The 16,637-nt window shown below is 34.8% G+C and overlaps 1 protein-coding gene across 1 annotated transcript; it reads right to left on the bottom strand.

The window, feature by feature from the left end:
- Positions 1 to 1,209: 1,209 nt before the first annotated feature.
- On the bottom strand, positions 1,210 to 15,234 carry LOC132068673 (uncharacterized). Its single transcript, XM_059462341.1, has 13 exons — positions 15,007 to 15,234; positions 13,159 to 13,772; positions 12,804 to 12,964; positions 11,229 to 11,289; positions 10,680 to 10,745; positions 10,482 to 10,567; positions 9,629 to 9,692; positions 4,455 to 4,667; positions 3,973 to 4,038; positions 3,611 to 3,690; positions 3,403 to 3,529; positions 3,039 to 3,097; positions 1,210 to 1,938 (listed from the first exon to the last, which is right to left on the bottom strand). The coding sequence occupies exons 1-11, from the start codon at positions 15,149 to 15,151 to the stop codon at positions 3,415 to 3,417; spliced, it is 1,671 nt and encodes a 556-aa protein (XP_059318324.1). The 5' UTR covers positions 15,152 to 15,234; the 3' UTR covers positions 1,210 to 1,938; positions 3,039 to 3,097; positions 3,403 to 3,414.
- Positions 15,235 to 16,637: the final 1,403 nt, after the last annotated feature.

Genomic DNA, 16,637 nt, shown 5'->3' with positions numbered 1-16,637 from the left:
TGTTTATTGTTCTAGAGACATAAGGATATACAGTCTTAGTGGCGAAATCAGAAATTTCGTTAAACTTGCACAAAATTTAATATACAGATATCAAAAGTAATTTTTACCTATATAAATACACAATTTAATCTTCTAACAAAGGGTTCCATATATTTGGCTCTACCACGGTATACATTTTTTTTGCGCGGATTGCCCTTCATTTGGGGTGGTTTTAATTTTTAATCAAATCGGTGGTTTTTAAGTTTTGCCTTTCAATACCTCTCGAGGTTGCGGATTCGAATCCCTCGCACCCCGCCTCGGCGGAAATTCTCGCCTCGAACGGCAAAAGTTAAACACCACTATTTTGAGGGACAAAAATTAAAGACCACCCCAGCGAAGGGCAATCCTGCAAATTGCCGCACGGTATACGGTATTTAGTTTTTAACAGGAAGAACTAATTGAACAGAAAAATGGACTTTTCTTCTTTCTTCGTGTTTTTTTTTTTTTTTTTTTTTTGGGGGGGGGGGGGGGTGGGGTGGGGGATTTTGGTTTTCATTTCTCATAATGGGCTGCTAACCTGGCAAGACCAGTCACAAGTTGCGGGCTAAAAACTCAAGCCCAACCCAGTTCAAGCCCCTTTTACCATTATAATATTTCACAAGTTATGCCCCGCGCCCGTAAAGAACTTAGGCGAACTTATACCCTACTAAGCATAAGTTCGATTTTGAAGGGCAAAAATTAAGGACCCACCCATTTAAAGGAAAAAAATTAACGACCAGCTCATTTGAAGGGCAATACGTGCAATTCCTTCCAACCGCTCTCATTCTACAGGTATGCTTGCATTGGTGAAATATGATAAAATCGCACAAATTGCCCTTCAAATGGGCTGGTCTTTAATTTTTACCCGTCTAAGTGAGTTGGTCTTTAATTTTTGTCCTTTAGCAATCGAACTTATGCCTAGCATAAGTTCTTTAAGAGCAAAAGCCATGCGGGCCATAACTTGTGGAATATTATGATGCGAAAATATAAATTTATGTCCCATGAAAAACTTGTTTGTTATGGGATAAAAATTAAAAATCAGCATAAAATGAGGACAAAAGTTCAAATGGCAAAAAATATGCTAAGGGGCGGAGATCATCAACTACAGTGGCTGCAGTGAAATAGTAAGAATTTGCAAAGTCATGATTTTCCAATCCTCCTCCACACGACATACACGAAAATAAGAAAGAATTGAAGCAGACCAAAAGAGAGGATAATGCTTTGCTAACAAACCATCCGACTAGCTTAACCATCAACATTATAACAGTCAAATTTATTCAATCATATCTAGAAGTAGGACAAGAAGCTGCCTGAGCACCCTTAAGTGAATTTTTTTTAAGGAAAACAATGTTTCTCAATTGCTTTTCCCTTGCAGATTGAGAGAATTAGATGTTCTCAACTATAAATCTAAACTTTCTTCCTGTACATGGATAAATTCAGTCCTTCCTAAGAGTATATGTGGAATTATTGCTTATCGAAGCACCAAATAAAAATGGGCCTCCCAGAGTCTTGGTATATCTGATTTCATAAATCAACGGCTGAATGCTTTTCATGGATGCGCGTGCAGTGAAGTGTTGCAGGCTGATCTTCAAGGTTGCCGCCGTATCTCTCTCTCTCTCTCTCTCCCTTTCCATTCCGCACCACCCAAAAATGAAATAAAAAAATCCTCCATACCAATTCAATAAAGGAAAAGACTGACTTCAAGTATTGAAGAGAGACCCCCACCAAGCTCCAATAAAAGAAGTCCACAATTGACTTTGTACTTTAGTCTGGATGTTTCTAGGTCTATTCTTCACCATTCAAAATATATGGTGGGGATGCTATATTCGACCGAAGAGGGACGAACTCGAAGGATCACAGATGATGAATGAGAACAATATTGCTCCTAACAAATTTGTAACAGCTCCAACCAACAGTACACTGCAAATGTTAACTTTAGCTCAATGAATATAGAAGAGAGAAATCCCAGTAGTCTACACATCAACTGCAAGTAAAAACCAATGATGAAGCAAAAGATCAAAGCCAAGAAGCAACACCACACGAAGCATATGAAAAATGTTTCTGATAAGAGAATACTATAGTGGCAAAAGTAATAATTAGTCGTTAAGGGTGATTATACACAACTTCCCTAAGGGAAACACCAAGTCAGTGCATAATATGTTAGTGAAACAGAATGCAGTTTTTCTATAGCACTATGGCTCTGGAAGCCAAAGAAGCTTTAGGACAAGGAAATAAAGCAATATGTCAGACTGAAACAGCACTGACGGTTTTCTTTATCGGGAATTCTGGTCAGTTCTTTTAGAAGAAAGCTAGAATGTCCCTTCTTCTTCACTTCCTTCAAACTTAAACCCTTTGATGGTGGCTAGGGCTGGCAAAATGGCTAAAAAAAAAAAAGTAACCATCCAATCTGACCGACCCATTAGATATGGGTTGGATAACATACCATTTAAAAATGAATAAAATATGGATATTATCCACTAAATAATGGATATCCAGATGGATAATATGGATATCCATATTATCAATACCCATTTGTCTACTTATTATTTTTCACAAGTTCTTGCTTTCTGGGAGTCTAAGCTTATTTTGGCTTTCAACTTGTGTTCTCACCTGAATATTCCTGAAACAATGGATAATATGACCCATTTTTTTATCCGTGTTAAATATGGGTGGGTCTGATATATTATCCATTTTTGTTTAACCCATTTTCGACCCACTCATATCTGATCCAACCAGCTCGTTTGCCACTCCTAGTGTTGGCTATAATAAACTTTAGTAGATATTTATATTTGATCGCAGGCTACTCAACAGAAGACCTACTACTTCTGCAGGATAGGGTAATTAATAATTGTCTTCAAGATTTACTTACAATTCTTTTAATGATCAAAGGACATCTTCACCATCGTACAAAATTACCTGAAATGCAGCAATACAAAGCTCTTATTAAATGTGATCAGATGAAAGAGTCATGTTAAGAACAAGAGTGCGGCTCCAGAAAACAAAAACTATTTAAGTCTAACCTTAGGTAAACATATATCCATCAAAAAGCTTGACCAACAGTAATTAATTCACCATACGCCTATTAGACCATAGCACATGGTATGTTAGCCACCAAAAAGCATAAGGGAAACGACATAAAGTTGAATACCACCTTTAGATGTAGAACTGAATAGAAGTAGTTATAGCTTTCTATATTTGTTTCTTACAATATCTTAGTAAGCAGGCAAATCATGTCAAAAGAGTTGATCAGACACCATTGACTCAGAGTGATTCTAGAATATAAAGAAGTGAAATCACAGCATGAATGAGACTTATTCCATAGATATACGTTCACAAGACCCATAACCAAAAATATCCCTTGAAAGTTTTATTAGAAATTATTACCTTGAATGAGCTCTACTTGTATCCTACTTCTAACATCAGATGGCGATAGCTACGCCCACGTATAACTCGCTGCCAAAGAAACTGGAGTGAACTCTTTGAGTGCAGTTGGATTCGCTCTTGGACAAGCCTGTAGCACAACGAAAAGTGTTAACTCGTGGATGTGTCTTACTTGTTCTAAAGCCAGGGTGAATGACAATGCACATCCTACCATCTAACAAGGCATCTCTGAATACCCCGAGAAACAGGACGAAGGAATGATGGATCCCGTTGTGAATAAAGCAGACCGACCTAAAAAAAGGTAAACATAAAATTTACAGTGCAAGGGGAATGTAAACTTTTTTAGTTCTTTTAATATCTGTGTTTCCTCTTTGGACAGCTATTGGGAAGGTAGTTATTCACATCTTTTTTTTCCGTATGATGCCTCCTTTTATATTCATGGAATTATAGCGAAATATTGTACAGCAAATTTTGTAGCAACCGCAGGAGGAAATTCAAACTCAGAATAAAAATGAGAACCGCAGAAAACACAGAAACATCACAATAGAAAAGGTATTACTGACTCATAAGTACCTCTAATAATGCAATAGCAGATGGATCATCAAAGATTTCAAGACTACAATCAGCTAGGTAGTTGACCTGGAAATTGGAGCAAAAAAATGATTATCTATGATACTAATGGCTCTAAGAACTGTAATCATATTTCATGTACAAAATTTAGGGACAAGTTTTGGAATGCCTTCTTTCCCAATCACAAGAGCACAAAACCATGGCATCAGAACTTTTGTTTTATCCTTAAATGTTTTTCTGATTTATGATGGTCCTGGTGTATTCATACTTTCTGCACTTTTTGAAAAATTAGACCAGAAAGTAATGTAAAGAGACATCATTTACATGATTTCTGAGCGAAGACACAAAACAACAGAGTAGCATGTAAATAATAGCTCTACAAATGAAGCTCTTCACATTGACTAATTTAGTGCTATGCTTGTATATTAGACAGTTATAGCTAGCACCAGCTTATTAGCTTAAAAACTAGAAAAGATGAAAGATACCCCAAATTCTGCATTCACAAGACACTGAACAAAGTCCATAAGTTGAATTTTAGCCCATTGACGACACAATTTAGGATCATCAGAAGATGGAGGGTGTCTCCACGGAGCACCAAAACTTAGCTTGTCCTTCAAAATTCTTCCATTTCGTGCATCAACTGCAAACTTCTGTATAAGTGACAATGCTCTATCCATGGCAGGATTAACTACTGTTACCTACAATACAGGTAAGAATAGCAGAGGAGGGCTTAGACTTCATCAAAGATTTTAAACATTTAGAAGTTCTCATATGTTGGCCGTGAAACATTTTCGTAATTGAAAAGTAGAATATTATCCAAATTTAAGAAGTCTGCTCGATTTCTATTCGCACCTGCTTCACACCTCTGTGACTTGGATATTGCCTTAATTATCTTATGATCCCCAATCCAGTGTTTTTCGGCATTTAATTTTCTGTATACTGTTTTAATTCTCTTAATAACCCTAATTCATGTTCAATTTTTCCAAACTAAAGCACCAAAACTAGAGACACTTCCTCACATACTCGTGATATCAAAAGGATGCAAATTATATTCAAAACTCCTTAATTTTTTTTCCTCTAACAGTCTCTCTATCAGTCTACATTCTGGATCAAACAAATCAAGACGGAAGGCACAACTCTCACTAATTAATGAAATACATAGCTCGAAAACTTTTAACTAAATGGAAAAAGACATTTGACTTTGTAATGAATTGAAAATCAACCAAGTTTCCTTGAGATAATTCAGCACATTAGGGCCTGTTTGGAAAGCCACCTGGTAATTGGAATTGGTGTAATTACTAGGGTAGTAATTACACAGCCTAGTAATTACACGAGTGTAATTACAATGACTTTGTTTATCATAACGTAATTACAATGTAATTACAAGCGTGTTTTGATTGCACAAGTGTAATTACAGAGGAGGGCTTAATTTAAAAATAAAATTTAATTATAAAAATTTAAAATTAATATTTAAAAAATATTGCCTTTATAAATGATATTAAATTAGCTATTTAATAACACATTATTTCTTGAAAATATATTAATTAATAATCATATATTTGTAACTAATATTGTAACAAAAATAATTAATATATATTTTTCAAATTAATATTTAATTTTAATTAATTATAAAACTTAAAAGAAGACTTTTTTTGTGAGAACATCATGGATTGGATGTTTGATAAAAAAAAAAATATTAATAAATATAATGCCATAACATTATTCAAATGTTTGACACAAAAAATCCATCAAATGTAAGTTAAAAATAAACAACATTGTGAAAGCAAATGACTTAAAATTGGAAATATAACCTAAATTCAAAATCCAAAAGAAAAAGTTCAACATAATACTCTTATGTCAAATTCCAACTACATAAGTAAGTTCAACAACTTAAGTAAATAATTCAAAAGAAAGGAAGTCTATAACCTCATTCACAATAAAATGCTACTTTAATAACGTTATGTAAGTTCTGTTAATGACTCATTCTTTTCAATATTAAGAGGTGTAGTTTCAAATATTAGAATAATAACAAGGCTATGCTAAATGAATAAAATAAAAAAATACGAGCAATTACATGGAACCACAAGAAGTAAAGATTGGGAATGAGAAGAAAGAAAATGAAAAATAAATAATATAAAAAGAAAAATACATTTTAAAAAATAAAAATAATTAAAAAGTAAAAATAAAAAAGAAATTAAAATAATAGAAATAAAAAAATATTAAAAATAAAAAAAATTAAAATAATAGAAATAAAAATAAATTAAAAATAAAAAGAAATTAAAGTAAAAAAATAAACAAACTAAAAAGTAACCAAGTAATTACATTCCTTGAGATGTAATTACGTGGTCAAACAATCACAGCAAGTTTGTGTAATTACACCCAATTACACATTCCACTCTTTCCATTTTTATATCAATTGTATTCATAGATATCTTGCCTATTCCTAGTTGTAGAGTTGTATAAATCTTTTTATATGGGAGAGAAAACTAACAGCAATGAGCTTGTACGAAAGCTAACATGAACTTTATACATGAATACAATATGGCAAATAAAACAAGAATTAGTCATGAATAAAATAAGGCAAATAAAACAAGAATTAGCGACTCAAATGCAAGCTCAAATAGTTGCAAAGTCCTAAGTACCTATAGCTTATTTCTAATATTATAGAAGCATGGGTTGAGGACTCAGATCGACATGCTTGCTTAATGTCATTTACATTATTGTTTGAGGGCATTTCAGTAATTTCAACTATGAGCTGTAAAATGCGTGACTCAAATGCAAGCTCAAATGCAGTATCACGAATGCAAGCTCAAATACTTGCAAAATGTCATTTACATTACTGTTTGAGGGCATTTCGGTAATTTCATGTTTCCTTTGTGTGTTCAACATTTCGTACTCAGGTGGTATCGCTCTTCAATTTACTTTCATTTTTTGTTTCTTCATGTGTGCAACATTTTGCGCTTCTATTACAAGATTCAGTTGTACTTTCAGTTTTTGTTTCTTCGTGTGTGCAACATTTTGCGCTTCTATTACAAGACTCGGTTGTACATCCAATTATTAAGTTGTTTCTATTAATTTTTTTGATGAAGTAAGTGATTTCATTAAAGAAAAAAGTATCAAGAAGATACAGTAGTTACAAGATAAGTCATTGAAGCTTACAAAAAATATTCCTGGCTTCTATACAAATACTGACTAAGCCAGAGCTAAAGAGCTAGTGAAGTCCAGCAACTGGTCTGGACAATTTACTGAGGTCAAACTGGACCAACTAAATAAACTAGAAATACATTTAGTCCTTAATGGCATATGGGAGTTGAGACCCCATCAAAACATCTCCTATTCCTCTCTAACCAAATACTCCAAAAAATGCAAGCAGGTATCATTCTCCAGATATTCTTGATGGATTTATCAACTCTCCACAAACACCAGGACCTTTCTATTTATCATGTTGGATTTTTATAGTATGACAGACATACCTGATACCACGCTTCCTATACCTCCTAATATTAGACCAGGTCTTGTGAAGACAAGAAAATCATAAGATTTTCATTTGTCAACTACAATTGGAAAAGGTGCTTCTAAATCAATTGCAAATATTAGTTTCTGCCAATATTTTTATTTATAGAGATTTTGTAAAGCCTCAACACTATCTTAATTCTCAGCATTTCACAAGTACTGATTTGAAGGAGTTGTTGGTTGGAGGAACAATCGAGCAAATCATTTTGCCGCATCTCTGGACATTGTTAAAGAAGATTAATGTATTTCCTATCTCATCGCTTGATAGTTGGTAGTGTTTTCGTTGGTGATTTATCACAGAACTTAGATTACTACTTGATTTAATTATGTGGATAACGTTGGAATCTCTTCCTCTTACTCCCTGCTCCACACGGTTGTTCATTTGATCAGCAAGTTAAAGCTACATAATGAAATCAAATCCTTTGTTGGCAACTTGGCATGTGTTGCCCGAAAGGTAGTTGAACTAATCCTATGGCAAGGCATTAGCTGACAATGATGGGGTATAGTTTGTTCTTAACTAAAGAACTTTAAAAAGTGATAATGAAAGTTTTTATTTTATTCTCAACTCCTTGAGAGTGATAAATAAAGCTGTTCAAATATGAAGTCAAATGTCTGAAATGTAACTTAGGGCATACCGAATTGAGAATTATATTGGCAGAGTCAAGATTAGCAGCCATGAAAGTGGAAGTGTCATCAACAAATTTACAGAGCTAACTGGTAATCCTTGTAAACACCACCATAAGTTGTGGTGACACAAGTACATGGTTACAGGAAACGGAAAGAAGCCCATAACGCACTTCATTAGCCTTAGAATTCATAATAGAAAACTACCAACTCTTGAAGTCGGTCTCCTTTCACACCATACATGTCTTCAAAGAGCTTAGACCCCTTAACTGGTGTCTTTTGGACCGATCTTTGGAGGTATTCCACACTTGGTAATTTGGTACTAATACTTGAGTTCTTACCTCTGTTCTGTTGGTAGACATGTGGTTAGGTTTACTATTGCTGTGATCTTTTTTTGAGATATATACCTTAACAGTTTCTATTTAAGAATTCAAAGTATAAAAGGTGAGATTTATAGAAGTGCATCACCTAATGTGGTGCATATTCATGTATGAACTCCAAGTAGTTCCTTCAACATTGTCTTATAGTTACAAATAAAATATTGTATGCATTTAAATCTGGCTGTTAGAATATAAGGCGTGCGTATGTACTGGATTTCACAGGTCCTGTGATTAAATAAAAAGTTGGTCATCAACCTGGCAAGTGATGGGACTAACCGGTGATTTTTGTTATATGTTGAACAAATCACTTAGTAAGAAAGGGTCGTATTGTTATTTTCTAACCTACTGATCATTAACCACATGTTTGGTTGTTCAGTTCGGCTGAAGCAATCGAGCATATGCTCTTTTTTGTAGGATTGAAGATAGTTGTTAAAGATTAAGGTTCTACAATGAGTATTTGCTTTTGCTTTACTAATATGGAAATAAGGACATTGCCTCTTACATTTGTATCTTTAGGTGTATTTTATTAACTTGTGTTTCTATTATTGGAGGTTGTAGACTTGTAGTGCTGTGTTTTTGCATGAAGTGCACTCTAGAAACACGTGTTGTGCGCTGGCATGAATTGAAGTACGAGTTGTGCTCTCCAAGCAATGAAGAAATACTACGACCCAAGAATCTTGGGTCATGCTCGAACAATACAAATATTTCTTTGATGTATAATTTTGTAGTTTTATTTTATTCTGGCTTTAGTTTATGTTTTGCCAATTGGAAGTTGGTGTAGTCTGAATCGATGAAATGGCGTTTACTCTATGTTTAGAAGTACGAAGAAGTGTAATTCAATCTCAATTTGTTAGGCCCGTGCTTGCACGGACATACCACATCTAGTAAGTGATAAAAACTGAAGCATGCCTTCATTTTTATGAATGAACTCAAAAGGAGCATCCTGATCAAAATCAATAGGTTTAAAGGAATCCCAAGATAAGAAGATTTTGAAAAGTTGGTTTTCCTTTTGTCCTTTTTTTTTCTTAACATTTATCTGACTCGCAAACTTCAGCTGATACACTTACAGGGGTAAAAGCTCCACAACTGAAACAAGTTAAAAAACAAAAGCAGTGAAAATTGTAATTTATTCTGGAACTTACTTGAAGATATGCCAAGTATGCGTCCACGATATCCTCAAATTTACTGCTCTTCTCATTCATGACCCTAGATTCCACAAAATATAGGAGTGGCTTAATATGTGATTATAATTTAGTCAAGGATGGAAAAATTATCTAATAGTATTCCACATATGTTAACAGGAAATGACAATTTTTGCACATATCTAAGTGAGATTTAAGTCACATATACAAGGAGAATAAAAGACAATGTTAGGGAAAAGGTGAAGAAGGAATGAAGCATGCACTGTAAATCACAAAGCTGAGATATAAGAAGTATAAAGGAACAATACTTCAGCCAAAACAAAAAAGAAGTACTATGTAACCCCACCATGATAAATGATGAATGGTTTAGAGGTCGCACTGGAAATATCTAGATCTTTAGCAGTTGCTTTCTTGGAAGACATGGGATGTAAAGTTGTATATGACAATGTTCCCCACCTTAGTCTATTTTCCCGGAGACCCCTTTCATTTTAATTTCCCAAAGAAAAAGTAATATGTAAATTGCTGCAGATTACATGCCATAGAAAGCTTTCCAGGAAGTTCCCAAAAGCTGTCCATTGGCACTTGATAAAAAAAACACAAAAATGACCAGTACTATTGGTCTCTCTTGGAAAAATGGTTTATTTTAATATAACTAAGAAACTGGTCAACCACATTTCCCCTCACAGTGTAATGCATACTTGGAATTTCTATTGTTCTTATAAGAAAAACAACCCCAGATCAGCAGTTTATGAAATTGACTGGGTTTCATGATATTTATATGACAATCGCGAGCTGGGAGCTTCTATTGCCGTAGATCAATTGTAATATAAGAAAATAAGTAATAAGTACTCACTTTTGGTAGTAATTACTTAGCTTGAGTGCATAAATCTCAAATAGATGTCTTGGATTTGGTCCTAGCACCTCAACAATCACATTCCACTGCAAAATAAGTGAGCTCAAGACCAGCCGAATGCAAAATCATCATCATGATATAATTTGAGCCAAAAAGCATATTTTTATGATTGTACATCTGGGATAAAGAAGACTATACCTCTGATTGACTAAAATAGTCATCAACCATATGCATTTTAGCTTCTGCAGGAGTCCACCCAAAAGTCTGCATTTCCAACAAAGTGAGATATATCACAGCTACTTATCAAAAAATAAAATAAAGTTAGATGTATCCATAGTTCACAAGAAAAAGCAAATTTTAGTAAGACGTGCAAGACAAACAGAAACCAGACATACATAAATTAAGTTGCCTATTAAATTTAACCACTACGAGAAAGATGGCGCTATCACTTCAATGAAGAGACATGTCAATAATAAATAAAATAAAGAGGAAAAGCGAAGAAAACATGCAATCAGCATGCGCTTGAGAAAATCATTCATAGTTTTATAGATCCCCCATCAAGACAAGGCAGGAGAAAAAGGTTTAAACTGCATCATAACACTTTTGCACTTTACCAAAGCAATACATAGAAAAAATTGTGCAATAGCTTCGAATCCTCTTTCTTTTTCCTTGATAAGCTAACAAAACAAAAGATTCATACCCATTGAGAGGTGAAGCAGTAAGTTTAAATAATTCTGATGTGTTTACCTCACGTGAGATGAAAATGTCCGGAAATCCAAAATCCATATAGGCACGATATGAATAGTAGCTGCAATAATTTTCTTGTTAAGTGTTGAATCTCCAAATCAAATTAAAAGGAAGCTAAAGATAGTTCTTCAGAGCATATAACAATCAAATATGAATATAACTACTGAAAGGCAGGTGAGACAGCAAGAGTATTCAAAGCAAGATCATTATATTGCAAGTATATTACATGTGGTTATGGTTTTCTCATAAAGGGGCATCAATTCTAACTGTTAGACAAGCAACAGTAATTTTTTTGATAAGGTAAATATTTTTATTAACAAATGGGGAAATCCCCGTATACCAAAAGGAGAGAATCTACACCAAAATATGATTCTCAACAAAAGAGTCCCAATCCTCTATACAAATAGGGACCTCATAAGTACACCAAAAGAAAACTAGATATAAAACACTACTTTGCAACTTTAAAAAATCTTGCTCCACCCCTTCAAATGCCCTCCTATTTCTCTCTTTCCCACTGACCCACATAATTGCTAAAGGACGACACTCCATTCCCTTGATCTTCTCTTTCCTCTTCTCTGATTCCAACTATGCAAAGCCTCCTTCACTGTGCCCGGCATCACCCATTGCATTCTAAACAAATGATGCACCAAGTTTCTTTGATGATGTTTGATGCTGCAATGAAGTTTCACCTCCAAAGCATGCTAATCCCGCACACCACTGAAGCTTACATAAATTCACATATTCAATTCAAGGGATGCATTTTGCACAAATCCAGGGATGTAGATCATTCTTTTGGGACCTACTGAATGAAAAACTGACTCATACTGCCCCTCAGGTCTTTGGTCTAGTGGTAAGAGCGCAACACGTAATGCGTAGGTTAGGTGCACATCATGAGTCAAACACAAAACCTGATATTTAAGTGGAGAAGGGTAGAGGAGAGGGGGCCATTATATGCCGAGTTCAAACAGTGTGGCAACTGGCCCTCAAAGATTTCTTGGTAATTGTAATTATTCTAAAAAAAAAAAAAAACTGACTCGTACTTTAGCTTTCCTAATTCATAGAAGATACAGAGGATTTCCACGTTCAAACATGCATCAGATGTGCCAAGGAGGATAAGTAGCACTTTGCACAGACAACCTCATGCCACTTATATTCCTCTACACTCCATGCACTTCAACCACAAAAGATGTATCACTTTAAAGCCTTTTGTTTAAATAAGGTCATAGCACTTTACCGCATTTCTTCTATAGAATATGGAAGTTGGAGTGCTACACTTCCTTTTGTCTGTATTCTGTGACTATTAAACTTGAAATTTCTGAACAGAGAGGCACCATATATACCTGTGTGACTTATCTAGATGCTAGATATAACATGAGGCTTAATGCATACATTTCAAACCCATGATGCAACTGAACATTATAAAATGAAAGTTTGACGATTTGATCCATTGAGATGCATGACAAATGCAGATCCTAGACATAACGCATGCATTTCAAACATGATGCAACAGAGCATTATAAAATGTAAGTTCAACGACTTGGTCTTGGGCCAAAAGAAAATTTTAAGTTGCATTACCTATCAGATGTTACAAGAATAACTGGAAGAGATCTCTCATTTGCACCCAAGGCTATTATTCTCCATACCAGACTATCATGATACAAGGATGCACGGACTGTAGAATCATCCGTCAGTATTGCATTCTTTAGAACTTCAATATTGTTTATCACCAGCTTCGGCTATTCATTTTGACATGCGAACCAAGAAAACATCATATTATATAAAGCACCAGACACAAGTTATTCGTATTTCAGGTATTAGCTCCCTACTCATAATTTCCACCAATACATATAAATAGCCATTTTTCTTGTATAATATCAATTTAAACTCCTATAATTGTATGAAATCAAAGACCCAACTTAATTCCGATTACCTGAAAATAATCTATTTCAGCGGCGGATGAAAGGAGTTCCAATAACAAACAGGGCCAATCAGTTGCTGAATTGGCCAACGGCCTTGAAAACCCACCGGTCTGATTCAAGTGCTTAATCGCGTTAGCTCTCCACTTCTGCTGCACCCTTATAACCTCTTTAGCCAAATTCAAAGCCCCCATTGCTTCCCTATAATATGTATCCTCCTCCAAACTCAACCCACTCTTCTCTTGGGCATTTAATCGAACACTAGACGCAAAAACCGCCCTTTCCCATAAACTCAACACTGAATTATTCCTAACTGAAACAGCCTTTCTAGGGTTGGAATTACTACCATCTAGGATCTGTTTAAGTGCTGTATTAAGCCCATGCCATTTACTCAAAACAGTGAAAATCTGATGAGAACTTATAGTTCCAAGCTTAATACCTTTCTGGGCCATCGATTCCAAGCAACTTTCGAGTTGATTTCTAAGAAAAGGCAGCGAAGGAGGATCGCAGTTAGACCAAGAACCCCATGGAAATGATTGGCCATGAACTGGGTGATGATCTTTTATGGATTCGGCAAAGTCCACGTAGCCTGTGATATGAGGGCCACTGTTCCATTTACCCATAAGACCTGAAAAACATAGTTGTATTAACACAAAAAAACCATGTCTAATTAGCAAGTTCAACAATAACAACAACAACAACATACCTAGTGTAGTCCTACAAGTGGGGTCTGGGGAAGGTCAGAGTGCACGCAGACCTTACCCCTACCTCGTGGAGATATAGAGGTTGTTTCCGATAGACCCTCGGCTCAAGTAAAACAATTCAAAGCAATTTGAAAAAGGAAATTCGGAAATGAAGGAGACATGACAACTAATAAGGAAGGCAGTACATAGCATAGAGCGAAATAATGCGATAACCAAAGAACAAAAAGCTATGAGAATAGTTCTAATACTTCTGGTAAGAAAGTAGAAACAGATACAACAGATACGGTGCTCCAAACTACCACCAAGCCTATCCCGTAGAAAAGCGAGACAACACTCAACTAACTACTAACCTCCTACCCTAATCTGCAACCCTCATATCCTCCCATCCTCCTATCTATAAGGTCAAAAATTACTCATGCCAAAAATTAAAAGTGTGTCTGTGTGTGTGTGTGTGTGTGTGTGTAATACACTAAACCCGTTTGACTTTGAATTTTGGATTGGTAATCGCTAATATGAAAATTTTGTGTAATACACTGATTGTGGGGGTAGAGAGGTTGTTTCCGATAGACCCTCAGTTCAAAAGAAAGGTATCCGATGCAAGATTGTAAGAAAATAGACAGCACAATAGCAAGATACAAAACAAATGCAGCAATAGCTATTAATATACATCGAAAAATAAGTGATAACTGAGTACTACTACTGAAGGAAAAGTAAATGAGGAGAATAAGTAACACACTCCAGGTATTCCTCCATTGAACCCCCAATCTCGATGCGGAGCATAAATTTATGTGCAAAAAATTATTAAAATTGTAATAAATAGTAGATATGAACCCATAACTTTAAAGATACAGTTCAATACTAAAAAAGTAAAAATCTTAAGATTGAACCCGTAGAAGTTAAATTATGGATCCGCTTGTGCCCCACACACCCTCAGCTACCTACTAGCCAGTATAATCCCACAAAGTGGGGTCTGGGGAAGGTAGAGTGTACGCAGACCTTACCCCTACCTCGAGAGGTAGAGAGCATGTTTCCGATAGACCCTTGGCATAAGGACAAGCTTTTGCCAAAAATTTTAAATGGGTTTGTATAAAATACAGTAAAGCCATTTGGAGTTAATATAAGAATGAATAGTGTAATAGAGTGAAGCAATTAGCTTACGTTCAAGAATGAGGGTGGTTTTGCCGACGCCACGTGGGCCGTGGAGAAAAAGGGGTTGAGGAACACGGTGGTGTTGAGCGTGGTTGTTAAGGACTGTTTCGAGGAGGGGTCTTGGGATTATTCTCCATGCCTTGTTCTTCGCCATTGGATGTGCTCAAATGAACCAGTTTTGCAGTGACAGGAGTAAAGAGCAAGAGGAGAATGTTGTGAATGACTGCTCAGAAAGAAGAAGAGAATAAGAAACCTGAGGTTAAAAGAAATGCACATCAAGTGTTTGTTAAAAGTCCTCTTGTCAAATAATGTGTTTTCAGATCAAAGTCCTTTGGTTTACCCTCGTCCGTGTTCTTGTTTAGCGACCGGGGGGAAAAACGGGAACATTAAACTCTCTCTCTTTCAATTTATGTGAACTCAATTGACTGGATATGGAGTTTAAAAAAGAGAAGAAGACTTTTAAACTTGTGATGTTAAATGAGCCACGTATGATTTGTATGGCTATAAATTATTTTATAAAGGTAAATTATTTCTAATTATAGAAAGAAGTCATTCTTTTTGGTACAAAATAATAAAGAAATAAGTTCACATAAATTGAAACAGATGGAGTAGTAAGTACACTCCCTCTCTCCAGTTTTATTTGTCATATTACCCCTAATTATTGCTAATTATCTAATGATTGAAATCAATTGAAGTCTATAAACAAAATGTGCAACCAACTAATTAAGTCATGCTTTCCAACAATTCATATATTCTTCAAAAAAGTTAGTTGTGGAACCAAGATTTTCATAAAGCCAAGTTTAAGTAGTATAATTCCAAAGTGTTGAAAAAAAGAATTGAACATTTTGACTTATTAATACTAAGAGTAAAATAGAAAAAATTGGTAAATTATCTCTGAATTTTTTAAAATGAACAAGTAAAATTGAACAATTATTTTTAATATAGTAGATAAGTAAACTAGTTGGAGCGAGTACCTTCTTCCTCTAATATTTCAATCAAATAATGTCCAAACGCCTGCTCAATTATTCTCTTTTGAGGTTTCACGCAAAAGCATTATTTGAGTAGCTTTGTACAAGTGTCATTTTAAGTAGGCATCTGGCATGAAAAACAAATATTTTTCACTTTATTTGAAATTTTGAAGTTGGAGTTGAAGATGAAATTGTGTTTTCTTATAATTTTTGCAAAGAATATTTGGTTGTTTGAACATACTAAAAGCGAAAAAAAGTCAATAAGGGTGAAAATATGATTTTAGATGTTTTTCAAATACCGAATACAACTTCAAACTGTAAATTTTCACGAGCAAAGCTGATTTTCAAATAAAATGAAAAAAAAATTCGAAAAAAGTGAAAAATTCTCGTGGCCAAACAGGTCCTTATTTGTTTGAAATTATGTTCGAAAGTATTTATTGGAATTGTTTTATTCAGAGAGAATATATTTTGGGATTTTTAACTACAGAAATTCTCTTTATTTATTCCGATCCCTGGTTTAACTACATAAAAAAAAAAATGATATTTAAGGCAATATATAGTATAGGGTTAAAGGGCTTGGGCCAGAGCAGTGACCCATACAAAACCAAAGTGGTGCCCAATATAAATAAAATGATAGAAATAACTGAGCGTGGAACCATATTTTTGGATTAA

This window comes from Lycium ferocissimum, chromosome 8, assembly GCF_029784015.1.
Source record: "Lycium ferocissimum isolate CSIRO_LF1 chromosome 8, AGI_CSIRO_Lferr_CH_V1, whole genome shotgun sequence".
Taxonomy (NCBI): Eukaryota; Viridiplantae; Streptophyta; class Magnoliopsida; order Solanales; family Solanaceae; genus Lycium; species Lycium ferocissimum.
The sequence above is the reverse complement of the archived record's forward strand: the minus strand, read 5'-3'. Positions and strand labels throughout refer to the sequence as shown.